Raw genomic sequence first — 24,003 nt, 5'->3', positions numbered from 1 at the left:
TAAGACTTAGTCTTGCCTCTTACAGAATCAGGAGTACAAAAATACTCCGTCTCTATCCACTTTATGTCTCTTTGGTTTTTTCGTTGTTTTCATGGGGTCGTTATTTGATTTTAGGACAAAGGAGCTAGTTTCTGAAGGGTAATGTGGGCTGTTGAGTTTTCCTATAGATCTATAGAAACATGTTTATGGTATCTATTTACATGCTCAGATTAAGACGCCTGCTCCAGCCAGCCAAATCCTCCCTGAACCCCAATTCTGGCACCATCTCTGAAGAGCTTCCAAGTTGTCTGTTTTTCTGTCTTGTGAATAAGTGGTTTTTAGTTGTGGGATACTTTTTAAATGGCTTTATTTGTTTTTGTACTTGATTAATAGCATAGCTACCCAAATTTAGATGGAAACCTCAAATTCAGAATCTCTGGAAGCACAGCAGTAAGAAGCTAATTACTTCATGTTTTCCGAATGAATGAGACTCAGATTCAGTATATAATCACTGTTCTAACTCTCACCCTTGGCTGTACTGGCAAACCTTGCATTTCCTTTTGGGTATAAGGGAATTCGTTGGGAATAAAAAGCATTTTCCCATACTCCACCTGCTGGATGGAATGAATAAAAACATCAGTGAAAGATCTAAATATTTAGCAAATATAACTTTGGCTTCTAAAGTTTCCAATCTGGAATACATTTTTCAGAGCTGCAGATTTGAACCCAGGCCAGAAACATGCATGCTGATACTGATTATTTGTGTCCTTTGGCAGAAGGTCTGGAGAAGTGTTACAATTCAGCTGTGTGGGGAGAGAGAAGCATGATGTAGACGCAGCTTCCACTGGGTTATCTGCAGATGTTGGGGAATGGAGTCCACCCATCCTCCTTGCACCCCTCGCTTTCCCCACTTGAGCCTCGCTGGCATGGTGTTCCCTCCTGCCATAGGCCTCGCTGCCGCCTCTGTCTGGAATGTTCTTCACAAGCCTTGCCGTACCTCTTCACCTGGTCAGCTCTTCCTTTCCTTTACATACCAGTTCTCTTCTTCAGGGAAGCTCTTGGTTGGGTTACATCCCCTTCTCCTGTGGTCTGAGGACACTGGATACTCCATTGTAAGCAGTTTTAATTTGACATTTCTCTGCCTGATCCTTTGTATGAATTGCTTTCTACAAGTGTGGTTTATGTGTGGGGGACAGATGATATACAGATGTTCTTTTTGTTATGTTAAACCTATGTGTTTATTTTAACGTGTTTTAGGAAAACAGTACTCTCTACAGTACTGCTAGTAATCGTTACATAGCCTTTTGTGAGTATTTTTTGCTTATGATGAGCTAAATGTAGATGAAACTGTGAATCTACCTTACATAAACTGTATTAATTAGAAATACCACCTATATGCAAAAGTTTTGGAAGCAGTATGCAAATGACTGATTTGGGAAATGATGCCTTCATCAGTATCTGTCTTCCTCCTAACATAAGCTGCAGGAAAGAGCTTTTGTGGGCACCATTTTACCCACTAGGTCTAATACATATTTTGGCCTTAATATTTGTTGAAAGACTAGGCAGGTGATTGAATTAACAATCTGATGATGTAATAAATATGTCCGCTCAGAGACATCTGGCCAGCCATAGGCCAGGTGACTAGAAAGAAGGCTGAGATCTTTGAGGGTTGTCATGTAGGTTGCAGGCAGAGGAGACACATTAGAACATCATAGACTTACGACATTCAGTTTCAGATACCCAAAGACTTGGCAGCCACAAAGCTGTAGGGGATCCTTGCAGTGACCCTGGTCAGAGCATCCCGGGCAGGTACTGTGGCAGTCTAGCTTCCCTAGGAAGCAGGTTCTAGTAGCAAGTGCTCTCAGAGTGCCCATGGGATGGGGCACAGGGAGAAGATGAAGCAGTCTTGATAGAGGCGTCACCTGGCCCTATGAGAAGCCCCAAAGCTGGAAGGATCCTTTAGATATGTCCAGAGAATTATGCACCCATGTAGGCCACTGCAGAGGGGCAGGACCTTGGGTATGGCAGCTCTGTTCATCAAGGTCAGCTGTAAGGTGCTGGAGGTTAAGACTGGCCTACAGGTATACTCTCAACAGCAGGAGGATAATTTCTTTTTTTTTTTTTCTAAGATAGAGTCTTACTTTGTCACCCTTGGTAGAGTGTCCTATCATCATAGCTCACAGCAACCTCAACCTCTTGGACTCAAGTGATCCTCTTGCCTCCGCGTCCTGAGTAGCTGGGACTATAGGTGCCCACCACAATACCCGGCTGGTTTTTCTATTTTTAGCGGAGATAGGATCTGGCTCTTGCTAAGGCTGGCCTCAAACTCCTCAGCTCAAGCAATCCACCCAACTCGGCTTCCCAGAGTGCTAAGATGACAGGTGTGAGCTTGGCTGAGAGGCTAATTTCTGAAGAGAAATCTGAATGACACGGCACAGAGTCTACCTTAGGTGTCTATTCAGGCTCTGTATAAAAATCTCCAAGAGTGGCAGATACCAGTTACTACCTGTGGATGTGCTTCAACTGTGGTTGAAATGGGTTTTGTTGTTAGAAAGCTTTTTTTTTTTTTTTTAATTTATATTGAACCAAAACCTACTTACTTGTCAAATTCCAAATGCCTGCATTCATTTTGACTACCAAAGAAAGAAAATTAAATGACCCTTCAACTATTTGAAGAGAACTACAATGTCTCCTTTTAAATCTTTTTGCAATTAAACAAATCGAGTTTCCTTAGCTGTTTTTCTGAACTTTTACTATTCATCTGTTATCCTGCACATAATTTTTTAAAAAAATATTTATAAAGCCTTATTTGATTTACAGCATCTAGAATGAGATACCATAGCCCAGATGTGGACTGACCAGCTCAAACCACAATAAAGAAATCACCATAATTGGGGACTTATTAAGTCTAGAGTCAACTAAGAGTCTCATCTTTTTCATAGGGACAGCTGTGCAGCAAGACGTCTCAAATATGGATTCATGAAAATGATCACTGTGAACCTAAATGGAGAATCTAAAAGATTATTTTTATTCCTATTTGTTTATATAATATGTATTTTATATTTATTATACAAATAATAGCAAATGTTTATTTAATCCTCATGTGAGATATTATGTTTAAAACATTTATGTGCCTCCTTCTCATTGAATCTTTCCAACAAATCCATGAAGCTGGTACTGCTGCATCCTTACTTTACAGAGAAGGAAATGGAGATACAGAGACATTTGACCAAGGCTACAAAGTCAGTAAATGGAGGAGCCAGGATGCCAACTCTGACAGTCTGACCCCAAAGTGATCTTCTGTGTATGTATTAATAGATTACCTTGATTTTCTGTAATTGCAGCACTCCGGGAGGCCAAAGTGGGCAGACTGCTTGAGCACATGAGTTTAAGATCAGCCTAAGCAAGAACAAGACCTTGTGTCTACTAAAAATAGACAAACTAGCAGGCTTATGGTGCACACCTATAGTCCTAGCTACTCAGGAGGCTGAGGCAAGAGGATCACTTGAGCCCAAGAGACTGAGGTTGCTGCGAGCTGTGATGATACCACAGTACTCTATCCAGGAAGACAGAGTGAGACTCCGTTTAAAAAAAAAAAAAAAATATATATATATGTATATACACACACACACATATATATATACACACACATACATATACATCCATATATAAAACCTTGGCTTGGTGCCCATAGCACAGTAGTTACGGCAACCCAGCCCAGGCCTGCTAAAAAACAATGACAACTGCAACAAAAAATAGCCGGGCATTGTGGTGGGTGCCTGTAGTCCTAGCTACTTGGAGGCTGAGGCAAGAGAATCACTGAAGCCCAAGAGTTGGAGGTTGCTGTGAGCTGTGACGCTACAGCACTCTACTGAGGGCAACATAGTGAGACTCAAACAAACAACCCCTCCCCCCCGCCTTGATTTGGCTTGATTTAAGTTGGGGAATCACTTAAAAATATATAAAATCAGTACCTGGAACATACAGGTTCGTCTGAGATGCACAGAGGGCTTAAAAAGATAGTGGTATATATTTTAAAGGGACTAAAGCAAAAAAATTTTAACATTTTCATCTAAGCTTATTTTCATGTAATAAGCTCTTAAGAGAAAGAATGGCATATTTCCTCATATTTGAATGCTTTGTATCTAGAAGAGTATCTAAATCATGCTTATACTACTTATCAACTTTCTTTCTTTCCGTTCCAAATCTACTCTTTGCTTTCTGATACTGAAGCTGGCCCCTGAAAATATTTCTTCCATCCTAGCTGAGTAAAGCTGATGTAAAGTAAGGTTTGCCAATAGAGGGCGCTGGAGGTAGGGGCTTTTCTTTCGGGTTCTTGTGCTTTTTTTCTTGCTCCTTTGGCACCACCGCAGCGGGCAGCTTCCTGTGGGAGACCTAGTGGTGCACAGCCTCCAGCGAGTTTTACTGGCACGCCAGGAAGCTGTTTGCAGGAAGTTCCCCCAGCATTTCAGTGGGAAAGAACACCTCTGTGAGATTCTTCACCATCCAGTGGGCCACAGCCCATCTTCACCAGTACAGTCTGAATCTCATCCTCCAGAAGATAATTCTCTTGCAAATTTATTCCTTCCTTGGGTCCTGTCTTTAGCCGTGAAGATAATCGCTGCTCCCTGTATCTGTGATTCCACTATCCTTTAGAGATGTCTTTATCTCTCTTAGCAGTTAATCTTCTCTGCCAGTGAACATTCCTTTCCATTAAAATTTTCCCGTTCAAATTATTGGTTGATTTCTATCTCCTGGCTGGACCCTGACTAATACAGTGGTAAACAGTGAACGATTAATGAATACCAAGTTAGTGGAACTGAGTTTTCAACTTCTTGCTGCCATCTACTCTTGAGGACTGGATTGGACTGTGTAGCCTTCTGCCCTATCAGACTCTTTCCAGATGTTTAAGCTTCTTGGAGGTTATGCATTTGCAAGCTGTCTATAAAACCCATCTCTCTTCTTCACCTCAATTAAGTATATACAGATTCCAGTAGCACCAAGGATAATAGAAACAGATTTCTCTCTCATTTGCTCTCTTGGCACAACCATCCTGGATTTGCCGTCTGTACGTGATCTAGTGGCCACTTCTAAAGCACGCTCTCTTTCCCAGGTCAGCAGCACCGTGCCTAATACATGTGTTCTATTTTGAGAATCCCATAGATTTTACTACTCACTTCCACAGGAAATTACTGAACTCTTAACACAATTGATATTCCCAGGCTCTGCACAGTCCTGTTTTATCAATCTACTCAAAGCAAGGTGATATATAATCCATTCCTATAATTTATTTTGGATAATAAATCATATCAGTAAAATAATCCAATGTCTTATTCTTATGAATCTCTGGGTCAGACTAAGAAAAATTCTCTCCAAAGACAGGTGAACTTGGAATGTGAAATCACCATGAAGTATGTTTCTGTGACGATTTGTACAAATTGCCTCTTTACATCTAAGTCCCCAAACACTCCCGCCACGTGAATGAAATCCTTCAGTTGAACACAATTCCAAACAGGGAGTGCCCAACCCTTCATTAAGGCTCATAGAAAAGCACATCAAGGGCGTAATGAGGTTTTTCTTTTTTATGTCATAAAACAGACACCAATGTTTAGCCGTGGAATGTGTAAAGTCAGCCAGTGTGATAGTGAGGAGCTAAGAGGGAAGGATGCAATTTGGGGAATACCTCCTCCCCACATCACAAATATTCTGAGACCCAGCAGAAGACCCCAAAGCTCAGTCTTACAATATGTGCATTTTATAAAGCAAACCCACCCTCTGGCTTCGGGCTGTCCGTGACCTGGTTTCTCTTTTTAATTTTATAACTAGGGTGGAAAGCTAACGGTGTAGTATGTCATGGTCAATATGTCAACCACAAAGTGGGCCCAATGTGGCAGAAAGATTCCAGCAGTTAGTGCATTTCCCTTGTAATCTGACAGAATGCTCGTTGCATCGGTGGGATCTGGAAAGCCTGGTGTCAGGCATCCAAGCCTGTGAGTTCTCTGAGTGGATTTTAGAGTAAAATTTCATGCCCAATGGCAAAGGGAGTTTCTCTCTAGGGTGGAATACAGGGTTAGGGAGTTAGAAGAGGAAGGAAAGGGCGCTGCTTTCCAAAAGCCATTATTTCGATTTTAACACTTGTCAAACCGATCATCTCTAGTCATTTTGAAATGGAGAACATACGAGTCCTTTCCCTGCTCACTTGGGCTTCAGTATTCCTGCATTGCCACTTCTGCTCCTGAGAATAATTTTTGTTAATTTGTGAAAGTATAGTTGATGGCACATTTTTTGATTGATATGCCACTATTACCATACAAGCCACAATGTCACAACCAAAAAAGTGCTTAGAATTTGAGATTTCTCTTCTGTTCCCACCCCATGAAAAACAGGATGTCACTCAGATTAAAAAAAAAAAAAGTGATGGCTTCATTTGTGTTTTTTCTTTGCAGTCAAGTTTTACCCCCCAGAAGTCCCTTCTCAGCTACCCCAACCCTCCTAAACATTTATTTAGGGCATAGAATTACTTTTTTAAAAAAGTTGGATCAGACAGATGTGCATTTTGAGGCCAGTATAAGCTGGATTCCTGTAGCAATGGTGTTTATCTTATGACTGAGTCATGAACGATAAACTTTTTAAAAGGTAGATAAGAGGTGAAAGAGGATAATTTCCAGAAAGTGATGGGAGCTGGGAAGAATGCTTGGGGGCCCTGGGTTTATAGCCTTTTCCTGGTTCAGTCGGCTTTTAATGACTTTCTTAGAAATGGTTAAGAAATAGGAACTTGGGGGCCAAGAGAGAAGAATGAGGAGTGTGGGCGTTAGGGAGGGAATGACCTTAAGACTCAAGTGATGAGAATTCCAAAGGAGGGAGTGGGGGTGAGAATCTCCAGGGCTTCTAAGAGCAGAAATCTGCTAAGACCAGCCCCGGAGGCAGCTGCGGATGCCTGTGGAGTCTGTATCAGGACATTCATTTTGCATGATTAGTACCAAACCAGGCTAAAAGAGCCTTCAGGACAGATGGTTCCTGGGTAACAGGATGTCCCCTTGTCTTGTTTATTCAAGAAAAAACCATGTCTTTGAAAAGACTAAAGTCATACCACAGGATCCTAAATGGATCTCACCATCTCTAGGAAGAACGGTTGCTTTTAAGTTAGTGTTTTTCAAACTGCAATTGTGACCCGTTAGAGCTATGACCCCATTTAACTGCTGTTTGACTAATATGCTTTCTTGGAATGTAATAGAAACATCAACGTGCATCTCACATAGTTTTGTGAAATATTTTGTTTCAGTTATGTGTACATCTGAGAATAAGTATGTGCCAGGTTGTAAGAGAAATTGTTTTTACAATGAGTTAAGATCCAGAAAGTAGAAAAATATGGCATTGGGCAACTTTCAAAGGGAAAGAAGGAATGAGGCTGAGTGCCTGCAGCACAGTGGTTATGGCACTGGCCACTTACACCGAGGCTGGCAGGTTTAGGCCTGGCCTGGGCCTACTAAACAACAATGACAACCACAACAAAAAAATAGCCACGTGTTGTGGCAGGCGCCTGTAGTCCCAGCTACTTCACAGGCTGAGGCAAGAGAATTGTCTAAGCCCAAGAGTTGAGGTTGCTGTGAGCTGTGATGCCTCAGCACACTACCCAGGGTGACACAGTGAGACTCTGTCTCCAAAAAAGAAGGAATGGATTGTGGTATGTAAGTAGCAGAGACTGCCCAAGTGTTCTTATAGGTCTAAGTGCATGTATGCGTGCATGTGTGTGCATGTGTGGATGTGCTGTCTGACTCTGTCATGATGTGTCAGCAGTGGCACACTTTCTCCTAAGCATAAGAAGCCATCGGACACAGAGGCGTATTTAGGGAAACATTGCTTATCATGATAACTCAACAGATCTGATGGGTAAATCTACAGCTCCACATCGGGTCTCTTAGGATGAAGAGGTGCACCCTGTTGCTATTGACTTAAAATTATAAATCAGTCCTTAAATATATTTTTTCAGGTCACAATATCTTTGCCTAAGCACCACCAGTCACCTCAACAATAGCAGCACAATTCCACATGGCTTATGTGATACAGAAAGAGTTTCAACTGATTTATTTATGGCGCCTGGCTCTTCAGGGGCAGCTTTCCTGAATATGTATGTTTCCTTAACAGAAACCTAGAAATTCACCCATATTGCCATATGTTTCCAAACAAACTGAAAAAGGTGTCTACCTTAGCGTCTCCTGTCAGCCCTTAAAGTCTCTTATCCGGTAAGCATAGAGAGCTCAGCAGACCCCCTCAGGGATGCCAGAAACTCTTATTAAATGCTTAAATGCTTAATTCTTAGAAACTCAGACAATGACACCTATTATTGGTGGAACGTTTATTAATATCTGTAAGGAGCAGACTGTGACACAGAAAAAAGGAGGGGGCGAGACAGTGATGTAAGATTGTAGGGGGTCTTCACCAGAAGTCTGCTGTGCAACCTGTGAGCTTGGTCGTAGGCAGTGTACTCTACTCGACAGGGGACTTGGGGACGTGGCTCCATCGCCTCTGATTCAATGTGAGAACCTTGTTCTTCAGCAAAATGGACTCTCCAACCAGTTTTTTGTACATACACACTGTTGGCGATCATGCCTTCCAAGGAAACAGACAATCACCTCCTCCACCTCCGCATTGCAAACCATCAAAAGCACATATGCTCCTGGGGCTTTGTACAGACTTGGCCTGAAAATGAATCCACGTGAGAGGCACATGACAGGCAGATGTCTATAAGACTTACTTAAGGAAGACGGAGAGCAACAGGAATGTGTCTGTGTCTCATGAACTAGAGCACATTCAAAACTGAGCATAGAACTCCCCCCTAAGAAGATTTGACAGGTTCTTATTCTGATTTGAAAATGGTTCCTCTGAAGCCAATCAGTTCTAAAGTTGACAATGGTATGTTTACCTTGCCATGTCCTTTTTCTTTTTTTTTTGGAGTTTTTGGCCGGGGCTGGGTTTGAACCCACCACCTCCGGCATATGAGGCCAGTGCCCTACTCCTTTGAGCCACAGGCACCTCCCGCCATGTCCTTTGACACTTTGATAGGGGTTTAGCTTATGCTGGGAGTTGTTAATTCTTCTAAAACCTGGGTTTCTGGGACTTAACTGTCTTTTCACCAGGAACCTACGAACTCGGTGTTTATACTTGACTGAAATAAATGAGTCCACGGCCTCTTTCATCATAAATATAACACCCTGGGAGAGGGTTCAGCAGCAAAGCAGACAGAGAAGGTCCCCAGGACCCCAGGACCCAGGACAGTGCCAGGCATGCAGTAGGCACTTAATATTCAATGAACAAATACACGAATGATTACTGGGCTGAGATTGTCAATGTCACGATGGTGCTTTGGGTCTCTAAAATCACAGACTTCCATCTCATGTTAGTAGTCGTATTTGATTTTTCTTATCCAATGTTATGTTTGAATTTGATTCATATAATAGGGACCATTATAAATAAAAATCTGAGATTTCCTCTCTGTGTACATTTTCATGGCCAAATTTTCATACTAAAGAGATGCCAAGCCATGCCACATCATCCCCAAACTCCCTGCAAAGATTTACTAAAATAAAATAGACTCATCTTATCCAAGCTACAAAACTAAAGAGTTAGGAAATAATTTTGTTGTACAAATGTAGAATACGATTGTTAACCATAGTGTCAACTTAGTTCAGTGCTTTGATTGTACTATTGTCAGAACTTTCACAGATTGTCATTCTTCTCATTCTAAATGTGACAATTCAATTATTAAGGAATTATTTTTTAATGAATAATTACTTCAATTCCTTATAAAACTTGAGCTAACACTCTCATCGATTTTTATTGGAAACCATCATATCCTGTCCTGTCATATCATTAGGTGTCCCCATTTTCAAAATAATTTGTAACATCACAGTGGAAAACCAAGAAATCTCACTTCATCGGCAGTTGTAATGTAAGTATTAGATAATTGAGTAGCTTGTGCGTCATTGCCTATTTTTATTCGCAGTGGCCGATGCTGATCAGTTTAACTACTTTGAGCTCTATATTTTAAAATGTGATTAAAATATACAGTCTCAAGTAAATTTAAATGGCTTAGTAATGGTCTTTACATGGCATCAGTGTCATATGTCAGAGCTGAACAGAGTTTCTAATTTGCTAGCCCCTTGGGTCAAGTTTACCTTAAGCAGGAAGCACACTTAATACAAGTAAGGGTAACACAACTGGTCTCTTGGGAAAAGCTGTTTGTGAGGGTTTAACATTTTCGAAGTTTGCTTTTGTATATCTTCTAAATGGGCATTTTATAGGCATTGGGCCAAAGCGCCTTAAAACCATGCTCCTTAACACAGGTCTGACTGCGGTCCCTGCTGCTGGAACGCTCAGACAGACTTGTGGGGTGTGCATTTATAAGAGCGAGGCTGGGTGAGCTGAGGGCCAGGGATTTGAGCCACCTTCACTGGAATAACTTCCTCTTGGGCCAGAACTGTGCTCCTTGAGGTGTGGTTGGGGAAGGCAGCAGCATCTTCAGCACCTGGGCATCTGTTGGAAATGTAAAAACTCCACCCAGACTCGCTGAATCAGAATCTGCTTTGAAACCAGATGCCTGGATGATCTGTAAGCACATCAGAGTGGGGGCAGCACTGTGCTGGGACCCCTAAGCCTCTGCTTACTGAGTTGGCCAAGGTCACTCGTGGCGTCACCTGCTCTTTCCTTCTTGCTTCTAAAATCATCCTCCACAACATCCTCTCAGCCAGCGTTTCCCTTGCTTTCTCATGGCTCCCACACCCAGTCCCCAGACTGAAATGAATTTCCCAGCATCCGATGTCCTTGCCTTTATCAAGAAACCACTTCTCATGCTCTCCACCTGACATTAGCAGGGGCTTCCTGCTGCTGACTAACTCTGGGAAGGTCACAGCATGGTGATGACCCCTCCCAAGGCTATAGATTTAGCCTGCTTTCCTGGGGCTGTGTCTCCCCTCCTTCATTTATGCTGCATTGAGATCCTGCCCTCCTTCCTTGCCCACCAGAATGCAATCTCCCCTTTCCATTTTAAATCCCTTCTGTTACTGAGGAGAAATTTTCTGCACCTGGTTTGCTGCCTTCCCCTACCCTAGCTATAAACTTCTTGGCTAATATTTGTTGGGTACTGAAAGGACAAAAGGGAGTCATGCCAGATGTTTGGGGGAATTGCAGCCAGGATTTACTCAGTAGAAGGAAATGGTATGCAGTTACCAATGACCCTCTGGGCAGCCCCCTTAACACACTTCCTGTGGCCCCACTTTGCATTGAGGGGCTTAGCCTGCTGCAGGTGCCCAGAGGCAATTGGACATCCAAACCCAGACCCAGACTGGCCAGCCAGTTGGCCCCTATTGGCAATTTGGTCCCTTTATTCCAAACCATGCTGGGGTAAAGGACTCTGCAGAAAAGAGGACTGGGCATTTAGAAGCGCAATGCCTACAAGTTCAGGCTCTGTGGGCTGGGAGTTAGTGCAGCCAATGGTCAAGGGAACATTTTTGGGTCAACCAGGTGAGGACCCCTCAAGGCTTCTCTGGAGTGGTCAGCACCCAGAACAGATTTTTTTTTTTTAATCAGAGGAGACTGGCAGGGGGAGAAACAAGATTGCTTTCTGGCCGTAGTGAGTCCGAGGACCACGTTTGCAACTTCCGTTCTTCTTGAGACCGACAAACCAATTCTTCTCGGCGTGCTTCTTGGACACATAGGTGTTGTAATGGTTTTCCTCCAGCCGTTCCAGGAACAGGCATTCCTCATTTGGTGTTTGCTGGAAAGATAAAACCGGAAGAGAGGAGAACTATTAGCAAGTGGTTTTAACTGGGGTTCCCCTATTTACTAGCTGTGTGACCTTGGGGCAGTTCCTAAAGTTCTCTGTGCATCAATCTCTTCTTCAGGAAAATCAGGTCAGTGATGGCCCCTGTCTCAGAGTGGACATGCAGACTTAGAACAGCATCCAGCACATGATGGACAGTGGCTGCGATGGTAAGCTCCCCTTCCTTTTTAGTCCTCGGGACCCTGCAGTCTCCTCCTGGGGAGTTCCTGGATGATCAGCACCTTGAGGACAGGGCTGGAGCTTTTGTGATCTTGCACAGAGGCATGACTGTGGAAATCCACACAAAATATGTAAAACCAGACTGTGATAGAGTAGGTTTCCTTTTTCAGTTTAGACTAAAAGAATAAATAAAAACCTATTCATATTCCTTTTCATCCTGGTGATTTTCACTAACAAAATCATTATTTAACCTTAGTATCATTATGACCATACACGCTTGTACAAAATTTATCCTATACCTAAAACATATCCTGGAACTTAAGTTTTTAAAAAAATTAATTATTTTTGTCTATTTACAAAAATAATCTTATAGAAAGATGCTCCTTATAGAAAATGTACTTAAAAAAAAATCTCAGCCTTACTTAAAAAAAGACAAACTACCCCAAATCCCACCACTCCAATATAGACAACTCTTACCAGCTGAGGACCATCCCTCCTGACATCTCTCTATGTACATACATAATAGGTCAGGCTATGTGGATGTAGATTTATGATATTAGCAAAATGGCATGTTATATTTGCTGTTTTCAAAATGGACAATAACCTATGAAAACATATTAAATATTTCTAGCAAGAAAAATGCAAATTAAGAAAATACATATCATATGTTAGCTATATGATGTGCCAAGATCAAAAACGTTTACAAGTTTTTCCAATGTATTGGTGGGGGTCTGGGGAATAGCAGCTGCATGCTCTGTTGCTGAGATAACTTGGTGGAAACTTTCTAAGAGTGGTTAGGCAGAGGTATCAACATTTTAAATATGCCTCACCTTTGACCTAGCAATTGCACTTCTAGAAATTTACCCTTAGGAGATAGTTGGACAAATGTGAAACCATATTTTGAAGATGGGCTTTGAAGCATTGGCTGTAAGAGTAAGACATTGGAAGCTTCTGTATGTTCATGGAAGGGTAAGGTTGGGTAAATAGATAAAAGGACCTCTATGCAGTGAAATCTAGTATAGCCATAACTTTATTAAGCTGGGAAATAGTCATAATGTATTAAATAGTGAAATTGAAAAATACCTACTAATGACTATTTTGTTTACTTGAAATTCATTTGTTAGAGAGTGTGGGGGGGGGATCAGGTTTTGCATTTTCATATTTGTCAAGATTTTAGAAGACATTTTATTTGGATTTAAAACAGATGTATTAAAACACTCAGACTGTATATTGTCCTTCGGGAGCTGACACCTCTGACTTTACTCCCTTCCCAAGTCATGTGATCTGGACCCTCTCTGTTCACCCACAGTGGTCCATGATTCCCTTTCTGATAGTTTCCAATTGTATTGTTTGTTGTTCTCCACCTGTGGGCATGTTAGTCCATGAGGAAAGAGGATCTGGCTGGCTCTGTGTCCACCCTCCAAACATAGAGCCTTTCAATAATAGGTGCTCACCAGATAGGTAATGAATTTAATTTGATTCTCGAGATAATGTATAGCAGTCAATAAAGTCAGCTGTCCTCAGTGAGAAACTATGTAACAGGAAGTATCCTGCTTCTTATTCATTTATAGTCTAGTGAAATGACACTAGGGTGAGACACTTTGGATCATTTTGGAACAAGAGGAGATATAAATATAATATTTAATTGGATGACTCTGCTGCCTCTAGAGGAACTTAGTTCAGACGCTGTGCGTGATGTCCATTGTCAAGGGTGGAAGGAAGTGGGTGGTTTGAACCTGTGTGTGGTTTGCCCACTCCCCCATAGAGAAGACTCACTCCATGACACCCCTCAGTAGGTGTCAGTCCCGAGTTCTGTGATGACGTCTCTCTATTACACTGGAGCAGCTGACACACAAAATAGCTGAGTCACAGGCTGAGTCAGCAGCCTGATCAGATGTGCTATGTCCCTCGCCTAGGATTTGTCAGCACTTGCTATGTGCTTGGTACAATGCTGAGGGCACACAGATTAGCTACTGATTCCTGCCTGTGGTGTTAATTGTTTTCTTTTTTATACTTAGCATCTTTCCCCCCAATTACATAGGTGACCTATAGTCACTGTAAAAAATTTGGAAAATATAGGAAGGCGTTTACATATTATAAAATTACCCATTTACCATCCCCAGAGATAAACATGTTAATATTTTACTATAAAGCCTTTCAAACTTCTTTTTTGAAACAAACATATTCTTTCCCCATATTCAAACACAGATTTGAATCAGGATGGATGATTACCTAGATTTTGTTAAGATCATGGGGCAGAACTTTGAAGTCTTTTAGAACTTCACTTTATCAGTGGGGAAACTGTAAAAATTCTTAGGGATTATATGGTAAGATCATATTACTGGAGAATTACAGTGACAGTCAGGGCAATGGTAGGAGGAGGGAGTGCCTGGAGCCTAGAGGAAATTAGGTTCAGGGAGTTCTCCCTCAATATTTTTATATAAGTAAAAGCAGGTTATAATACAGAAAAATAGATTTAAAGGAGGAAAGTCATAAAACTGTAACATGTAATCTAAGACACAGGCTGAGGGACTCGTTGCAGGCTGTTTGTCATATAGTCACCATTGACGCAGTGCCTCCAATGTGCCCACGCTCAGTGGCTGTGCAGTAGGTGTTGTCTCATTGAATCCTCATAAGCCCTGTGTGAGGTAGTTAGTCCGTTACTAGCCCCCTGTTAGACAAGGCTCCGAGTGGGTGACTTGCCAAGGTGGTAGAGGCATGAGGTTGAATGATTGGTGGGTTGACTGATTTTAGTACCAATTGGAAGAACTACCTTAAAAAAAGTCTACTCCCTGTGTAGCAGTGACTGCCTATAGGTAGTCCTTAAAGCCGTCCCAGTTGATCTTGTATTTTAGATGCTACCTTTGACTCTGATGACTTCATTCTCTGACCCCTGGCAGGCAGTGAGAGAAAAGGGAACCATGTTCACATCTGGAAGCCTGGCTGAGATAACAGCTTCCAGAGAGGGTTTCCTGTGCCCACTGTCCCTTCGCAATTTGATATAAGATAGAGGCGGCCCCAGAATGAAATCCCCCCTGGCAGTCTTTTGGTAGAAATCTTCATAAAAGGGAAGAATGGAGTATGGAGTGGGTATTATGGCCAAGCCTTAATTAGCAGATGCTAGGATACAGAAAACGGATCCCTGGAATCTAGAAATAATTTCAAAACTGCAGCCATGAGTTTTGGTTGAATTTTTCATTCTTAGGGTCAGGTATGGTGACTCATGCCTGTAATTCTAGCACTCTGGGAGGCTGAGATGGGAGGATCTCTTGAGATCAGGAGTCTAAGACCAGCCTGAGCTAGAGCTATATACTCCATCTCTACTAAAAGTAGAAAAATTTGTTGGGGGTGGTGGTGTGGGCCTGTAGTCCCAGCTACTTAGAAGGCTGAGGCAGGAGGATTGCTTGAGCCCAGTAGTTTGGAAATTTCCATGAGCTCAGCTGGTACCACAGCACTCTAGCTGGGACAACAGATTGAGGCTCTGTCTCAAAAACAAAACAAAAACAAAAACAAAAAACCTTCATTCTCCAGTTAATCTTTTAGCAAAGATTTAACAAATAGGAGCAAAATCTCTTTGATTTCCATACTTTTCTCACAAAATCCCAAATATATTATGTCAGACCTACATAAAACATTAAGTGTGAGAGTGAAAGAGGATTTTAGCTAGTGAATAAACAATTAGACTCTATCTCTCAAGGTGGCTCATTTGAGTACCTAACATGACAATTAGACATGGGAAGCATTTGATAAGTGTTGAATTAAGTTAGTAAAGTTTTCATTTTGGGGGGTGATCTTTCCAGCATAAAAGGGACTTTTTCCATGCTTTTTGCATGACATGTAAACTATTAAAGTCTGTTTTTCTGTAAAAACCATTAAGAGACACACCTATAGCATCAGGGAGGCGCTCACGAAACATATTTGGAATGAATGAATGAAGTGGGATTAGGTCTTCTGAACTGAGTGAGTGAGGAGTTAGCAAAACATCAATCAATGTTTCCTCTATGTTTATACGATAATACACGAGAGTATTTTGAGAGAATACCACAAGAAACTCTTTTATCTTTGTGCCTAAAATAAGGCAGCAGGAGGGTAGGAATCCTCCTGGAAAAAATAACAAACAGAGACTAATTGTTGCTTTACAGTTTACATCACTCAATGTAACAAGATTTCTGGAAGCCTCAAACCTTGGCCATGTCTGGAAGCATGTCAACCTCATACTTACTGAGCCGTATAAAAGCCCGTCGGAGTCCATGGCCAAGTACTGGCCAGTCTGGGTACTCTTTATATACACCTCCCCCACGCTTTCCGCACTGAGCTGCAGCTGAACTGGAATAAAAATAACACGAGCAAAAGTAAATAAACACTACGCTTCTGCCGATAGGGCCCGGCAGCCAGGACAGTTGGCCATGGAAAATTCTGCTCATTCATTTCACAGAGCCCTCAAGGATGAGCCTCGAATTAATCAAAACATAGAAATACAGTTCCTTTTTCTTTGCCCTCCAAAGAAAGCTGTCCATTGGGAATTAGGTTCTTGTGAGAAGGACGGAGGATGGCTGGCGTGCCAGCCTGTCCACCCTGTTGGTTACACAATGCCTGGATGTGCACCGTCATGGTGCCTTATGGGTTTTTGTCTGTCTGTCTCTCTCTCTTTCCACCCCACCTGGAGAAAAACAATCTGAGGAGGAAATGGCATTTCCGTCCCTGGGCTCCCTCATCCCAGCAACCCTGGGGTGCTTTAGAGTAGGCCGCTGGCCAGCCTGTGTTCTGCTTTAGTTACCCACCTGCCACAGGGTACCTTCTAGTAGGGGGAGAGATGCCTGTCAACAGACTGTCATTTTTTTTAAATCTAAGATTGGTTTTGGTCCAGGCAGAAGAGGTTCCCAGGGAGTTAGGGTTGATCGCCACCTATGAAACTCAGGGAACTCAGCCATACGGAGTTTCAGTCAACCCCTCAACCTCTGTGGCAACCCAGTTGGGCCACTGGCAGTGGTAGGGAAGTGCCCAGTTCTGGCTGCGAGGATGAAGCAGTTGCCTGGCAACGCAGTGATGAGAGCAGCGGTTCTCAAGTGGGGGTGATTTTGTCCCCAAGGGGATATTTCATAGTGCCCGGAGACAGTGATGGTTGTCACAACTCAAGGTGCTGTGCTACTGGCATCTAGCTGGTACAGGCCAGGGATGCAGCTCAGTGTCCTACAGTGCACAGGACAGCCTCCCACAATAAGGAATTGTTCAACCCAAGGAGTCCATAGTGTCCAGGCTGAGAAATCTGGAAACTGATGGCAAGGACTGTGAGATGCACTGAGTCACACTCCCCATTCACCCAGATCCATACTCTCAAGATGCCTTGATGGGTATGTTATTGGAATCCAATATCCATATGATAATAATTAATTTATTCATTCACTCATTTTTTATGAACAAACTAATAATTCTGGGTGCTTCTGGGGGAAGGTGCTTTGATGGTTTACATTTGGGCATGGTGATTAATTCTGGACTATTTGGACATTCCTTTCATTACCAAACTGTCACAGCCATCGTTGTGATTAGGAATGAAATCTAGGCCAGCAACCAGTGACTGCCCAATAGCTTTCCAGGGAGATGAGGGATGTCTGTTAAGGGTCAGCTTATCAGAGGCTGAGGGGCAGAAGAGACTGGAATACAGGCCCTTGTTTGGCAGATCTAACCCCCCTCCTGGCCCTTTGTCTTTGTTTTAGTTTCTTTGAATAGGAAATACATGCTTTAAACTTGGAAACCGTATCAGAGGAGAGAGAGTGAAAAGTTCCCTCCCCACTTGTTCTGTCTCCCACCATGAATAGGCCAGGTGAGCTGCCTGCCCCTGCTTCAGAGCTACAGACACCTGCTGCTGGGGGCGGGGGGGGGGGCGGAGATACAGAAACAAACAAGGAAACTCTCCTACACACATTGTATGTGCATCTTTCCAGAGAGCCCCTCCATATATTGCTACATCTTATCCCTCTTACTTTTTCCTCTCCAATGGTAACATACTATATATATAGTTCAGCATCCTGCCTTTTTAAAAACAATTAGACATCTCTTTACCTCAGTACTGAAAGAGTTAACTTCATACTTTGTTCTTTTTGCCAGCTGAATTGTGTTCCATTACGTGGGTATACCATAATCATTTAACTCACTTCTCTGTTAATATGCCTGTATTTTCTTACCTCTTTTTGCATGCCTTCCCTCCTGATTCATCCTAAGGGCGATACATAGTTACATCACCCTTAGTGAAGATGCAGTGCTCTTGTCCTTGGAAGTCTTTTGCTCTAGAGACTCGGATTTCTAGGTTCCTGTGAATAATGGAGTTTAATTTGCAGGAAGAGAAGTGGAAACCACTGGTCCACTTTCCCACAGGCCCTCCAATTTTTGGTCAGGTCTGAGAGTGTCTTCATGGGGGACAGGCTAATGGGCCTCCATCGTGATCTGGGTCCTGCCTTCTCTAACACTGAATCGCACCACTTGCTCGCTCAGTCACTCTGTCTCACCTTTTAAACTCCTGCACACCGTGCTTTTTTCCACCCTAGGACCATTGCACCTGCTATGCCTGCACTCTGGCACTTCTTCCTCTAAATATTCACAAGTTTGTTTCTCTTCCTCCCCTAGACCTCCACCGCAATGTTCCCCCTCAGAGAAGTGCTCCCCAATTCCCTGTGATGCTCTGTGCATGAATATTTTCACCCTTATTCCACTATCCCTGCCAATGCCACCCAGACCCCGTATCACTCTCTTTCTCTACAACTTGCTTCTTTCTTTTGTGGCATTTAACACAACATAGAGTTATTTATTATTTGGGGGCTTTGCTCATTTATTTCTGCCTCTCCAAGAGAAGGTATACTCTGAAAAGAAGAGCAAAAGACATCCTTGTTTCTCCTTGGGTCCCCAGTACCTCACACAGTACCCTGCACACCAGGGACAGCCAACATGTATTTGTTGAATGAGTAACATTAGCTTATTGGCAGAGATGATTCGAGTTACGTTTCCAGTACTGCTCTGTGGCATGCCATAAGATGGGGCCAAATGGACAGGTGTGAGGTTCAAGGCGGGGCTCTGTCACCAACCAGCTGGCTGCCCTTGGCCAGGCTGTTGAGCCTCTCTCAGCCACAGTCTCCTTACCAGTACAATGGAGGGGGGGGGTGTTTGGGTTTAGTCTCAGTAAAGTTCATTCTGGGTCCATCAGTCTATGTAGCCTGTAGACACACTTAATAGCAATGCTACGCACAATAGAATATTATTTGTCAATAAAAGAGAACAACATTCTGATGCATGCCACAACACGGATGAATTGTGAAAATATAGTGTTAAGTGGGGGGGAAAGCAGCACAAAGGACCCCGTGTTTTATGATTCCGTTTAAATGAAATGTCTCGTCTCAGCAAATCCATAGAGACAGCAAGTAGATTAGTGGTAACTGGGCCTGGGCAGGGTAGAGATGGGGGGATTATGGCTGAAGGGTGCAGGAGTTCGTTTTGAAAATGTTCTAAGATTAACTACAATTTGCCCTTGACCTAACAAATGCAAACGGTGTAACCTAATAATCCGTACTCCCATATTAATTTGAAATTAAGAAAGGAAAATGTTCTAAAGTCGATTGTGGAAATGGTTGCACAACTCTGTTGAGAAAAGTTGTAAGAAAAATCACTGAATTGTGCCCTGGAAATGGGTGAATTATATGCTTTGTTACTTATATCTCAATAAAGTTATTTTAAAACATGCTGTATTTTCCTTGGGCTTTATGGTTGTCAGAGAACTTTGACATACATTTTATATCAATTTCTCAGCATAGTCCTGTCTGTCTAAGCAAGACCAAAGGAAGGTTAAACTTCTATTGATCACCCACAATGACCTACGTATGGTGCTATTTCTTCTTGGTATAAGTTGTGTGAAAGTACAGAGTGGGGACTTCAGGATACAACGGGGGGAATTCAAATTCTGCTTGCCTGTGTATTAGCTGTGTGATCATTGGGAAAATTATTTACCTCTGTTTGCTCATCTATGACAATAGCGGTTATGATGGTTTCCTTGGCGTTTGTGGCCTCATCTGCTCCTCACAGCAGTCCCTGGAGGCAGGATCATCTGCCGCATCATATAGGTGAGGAGCTGAAGTTTGGTAAGAGTGTGTTTTACGTAAGGTGATACTTGTAAGGCGGGACAAACCCATGGCCAGAACCCAGGCTCGAGTAGCCTAAGTATCCCTCTTTTTCCTCTTTCACACAACCTCTTGGGTGCCATTCTGAGATGGGCTGGTCCCTGCTGGGACCCCCTTGTCATCAGACATGTACAGGGTGGTGGCGCTCATCCAGATCCCATCTGGAACCATGGAATGAAGCAGGGTGAGTTGCCTAGGACTTTTCCACCTATCACCCGCATGTGTAGGCATTTAGTCAAACACATTCTAGCGGATTTGTGACTGTAAGTGTCCCTGATAAAATCCACAGAAATCCCAAAGGGCGGGTCTTTTAGGTAATCAAAAGTTTTTTTTTTTGTTTTTTTTTTTTTTACCAAAGCTTTTCATTTCCCAGTTGTTTCCGTTCTGCTGCCTTGGCTGGCCCTGGATTGTCTTGCCATGGGTAGAGTTGATTTGCCAGCTGTGGGGCCCCAGCTCAGCTGTGCACAGGCCTCACTCGGTCTGCAGAGCCAGAGGCATGCCCTGCACTGCCGTCAGCCCTCCAACACGAGCCCCAGCGCCAGGGTTGTTGCGCCGGTGAGAGTTCGTCTCAAGAGTTTCCTCTGTAAATATTATTTCTCCAGGATGTCCAAGTTTCATAGCTCATTTTCACTGGATTTCTTTCTGGCTATGTTTCCTAAACATATATCCTTCTGCAAGGAGGGCTGGCAGGAAGGAGCAACACCCAGCCTGCACTGCTCGTGTAGCTGACTGGGTGTCCAGCTCTTTCGTGTGACTTCATTCCAGTTTTCCAGACCTACATCCTCTTGCAGCTGCTGCTGGGGACAAGCAAGGAAGGAGAGAGCGTGGGAAAGGGGGGCCTCAGAAAGAGGGGAGGCCGGCCACACAGCGGCAGCGCCTTCCTCTTGTAGCAGTGTGGGGAGGGGGCGGGAGGGAGAGCGGCCCAGCCAGCACGTATTCCTCTGCTGGGTGCAGGGGTCATGCTCAGTGCCAGCCCCGGCTCTGCGTTCAGGGCGTCCACATGACGGAGGATGAAGACAAACGAACCTGTGAATCATTCACCAACACAATAACAACAGCTCTGCTTGTTATTGAGCTAAAGGTGAACAAAAGTGCAGAGACTACAACAAAAATTCCCTGCCCCCCCACATACATGGTATACACAGGGGGCCGAAAAATGTATACACATCTTAAGAAAGAAAAAAACTATTGAATTTGTAATACTCATACATACCGATAATAAAAATGAATACAAGTCACATTGGGTACGTCTTGTAATTGCAGAGGTCAAATGTGACTTGAGTATGACAATTTTAATACAGTTGTTTCCTTTCTTAAACTGTGTATATATTATGCACCATGTGTATATGTGGCAAAAATTTGTGGGAGTATATTGTAAATCCTTGATGAAGGTTTTGGAGAAAAACAGAACCATGTGCATGACTCATGAATATATCCATGGAGTCAAATGTATAGCTATGCACCAAATCCAGTCCTAGTGGCGGCTCTGGGCAGCACAGGAAGAAGGAAGAAGGCCGGAGAGAGGAATGCAGTGAATGTTTCCTTTATCACAACGCTTTATTTCTTTAAAAACAGCTTCTTTAAATATGACTCGGAGGCAAGAAGAGCCAGCTGGTGATACTGGCTCATCCTGGGATGGAGCTGCTGGCGTTTGGGGTGTTTGGTCTGTATCCATAGCACATAGCTGCATATTTTACTGTATATAGATTCACAAGCTATGCACATTGTGCTTCTTACAAAATTTTGTCAAAAATTTACTATGTTCTCCCACAATTCTCCTTCATAACTTTCAGGGGTGGCAGTTGGTGCATTTTTCATCAGTGGGAAAGCATTCAGGACAGGCCAAGACTCAATTTTGTCCCAGTGATCCCATGTTCGTCTAGACCTGAGCTTAGGTACCCACAAAATGGGAGTCTCCGTAGGGTAGATGGGACCAGGAGAACTAGAGAGACAGGCGGGGTGAGAGGCCCCTACACTGTCGCTTCTCCTCATTCCCTTTCCAGCACGTTCCTCCAGGTTAGCACCCAGAGTGAAGGAGGCTCACTGCTTTATTGTATACAGGGACCTCAGGACTTAGTGTCTACAAACAGGAAAGTCAATGGCTCTAAAGCATCCCAAGGGCGAGGAGGCAACTACATTTTTTTAAAAAATGGGCTAAATCCATAGTCCGGAGGGCCCTTCCTTTCCTCCTGTTCTGAAGTGGGGACTGCAACAGTTAATTTAGCCGAAGAAATGGAAAGCAACTTTTTAAAAGGTATTCTTAATAGATACAAATTTCTTAGAGAAATTCAAACTGGTAAAGCATTGAAGAAAACGTACTAGACAAGAGGCAGAAGTCTTTGCTGGGTAGATTTGTGACAGTAAATGTCCCCAATAGAATCTAGAGTCCTGCCCTTTTATTAGGAATACATTAGGAAGCATTGGTTTGGAAATGGACTATTTATCAAAAAGAGATGTCAACCTGAAATATAAGAACCCACCTTTGTGTATCACCCTCCGACCTAGTCCCACGCTCAGTATGAAAACTCTTTGGTGGTCTCTGCACACTGAGGGAATATCTACTCCAGAGCTTTGGGGTAGAAATACCAGTCAGTGAGCCACTCACACCTTCTGTCTGAGGGCCTGTAAATCTGCATCTGCTCCCCAAAGCCTTCCACTGGGTCTTAGCTATACTTTGAGGAAAAGGAGTTATGAGTCTGCCCTTGCAAGTGAAGGAGCTCTGGGCTGCTGCACCCTGTTTCTGAGCCCCAAGCCATCCTGTCCTGCTGTAGGAATGTTTAAAGACAAGATTACAACTGGATAAGATTACAGCTGTGCATTCAGCCTGGAAAGGGAGGTTCTGCTTGTGTAGTGTGTCTGTCTAGGGTCCCTAAGCCTGCTTTCCACCTCTGCTCTCCAAAGAGAGGCCAAGAGAGATTATGTGCCTGGTTTATTCTGGGTTGGAGACTTCCCGTCCTTCTCTGTGTTTACCCAAAGTGAGGTCAGCCTCATTCAGAACGTGGTGAGGTTGTTTTATGTCAGTGGCATTTATAATTAAAACGTGGCCACAAGCTGCCTCTGTAAAACATTAAAGAAAGGCAGAGAAGGGGGAAAAAAATCAATTTGGGGGAAAAGATTCCAGTGGTTTGGAATATATATATCTATGTATATATAGAAAAGACTTTTCTTAAAACTTACAAAGGTGTCTGCTACTATAGGGTCCAAAAAGGATGCCTAGAAAATTTTGGTATAGTACAGCAACTGAGTGATGTATGTATATATATACACACACACACACACAAATGTATACATATACATACACACACGTGTGGGGGTACAAGGTTGGACAATTAAGTTCACGACCTCATCCTGGACAGAGTGCTACATACCTCATTGCTGAATATCACGACAGTCACCTTTGAAGTATTCCCTTTGGCTATCTGGTTGCCATAGTGATTTTTAGCAATGAGATATGTAGCTCGTTTTCTAGGATAGGTTTGTGAACTTAATTTATCTTGCATGTGTGTTTCTTTTTTTTTTGAAGTTTATCTGGAAAAATTCCTCTGTGTAATCAGATAAGTGGGAGTCCTTTCTATCTTTTCCATCGCGGATGACCAAGTTAGGGCACCCCATCTGGGTCCACATTCCTGCTGGGAGACCCTCCCCTCTCTCTGACTTCCAGCAGCAAAACCCAGCCCTCCCTGGAGTGATCACTGAAAGGCTGTTCTGACTTTGGGCCCGAGCTCCAGGCGCTGAGTCATATCAACCAGAGAATAGAAATCTAGATTCCCCCAAAACAATGGGGCAAGAGGGATTTCACTGAAGAGCAGTCTGCGCTTTCTAAAGGACTGTAAAGTAGGATTCTCTTGACTAATGAACTCTGCT

The 24,003-nt window shown here is 43.1% G+C and overlaps 1 protein-coding gene across 3 annotated transcripts in view; it reads right to left on the bottom strand.

The window, feature by feature from the left end:
- Positions 1-11,150: 11,150 nt before the first annotated feature.
- FGF1 (fibroblast growth factor 1) overlaps positions 11,151-24,003 on the bottom strand; it is a 93,484-nt gene continuing 80,631 nt past the window's right edge. For all 3 annotated transcript variants that reach the window (XM_023515676.1, XM_023515680.1, XM_023515679.1), the window contains 2 exons: positions 16,200-16,303; positions 11,151-11,752 (listed from right to left, as the gene is read on the bottom strand). In XM_023515676.1, coding sequence (XP_023371444.1) covers positions 11,558-11,752; positions 16,200-16,303 — 299 coding nt within the window. In that variant the 3' untranslated portion in view covers positions 11,151-11,557. The remainder of the gene's footprint in view (positions 11,753-16,199; positions 16,304-24,003) is intronic.

The sequence above is a fragment of the Otolemur garnettii genome, unplaced genomic scaffold, assembly GCF_000181295.1.
Source record: "Otolemur garnettii isolate 467f Iridium unplaced genomic scaffold, OtoGar3 scaffold00003, whole genome shotgun sequence".
Classification (NCBI taxonomy): Eukaryota; Metazoa; Chordata; class Mammalia; order Primates; family Galagidae; genus Otolemur; species Otolemur garnettii.
The sequence above is the reverse complement of the archived record's forward strand: the minus strand, read 5'-3'. Positions and strand labels throughout refer to the sequence as shown.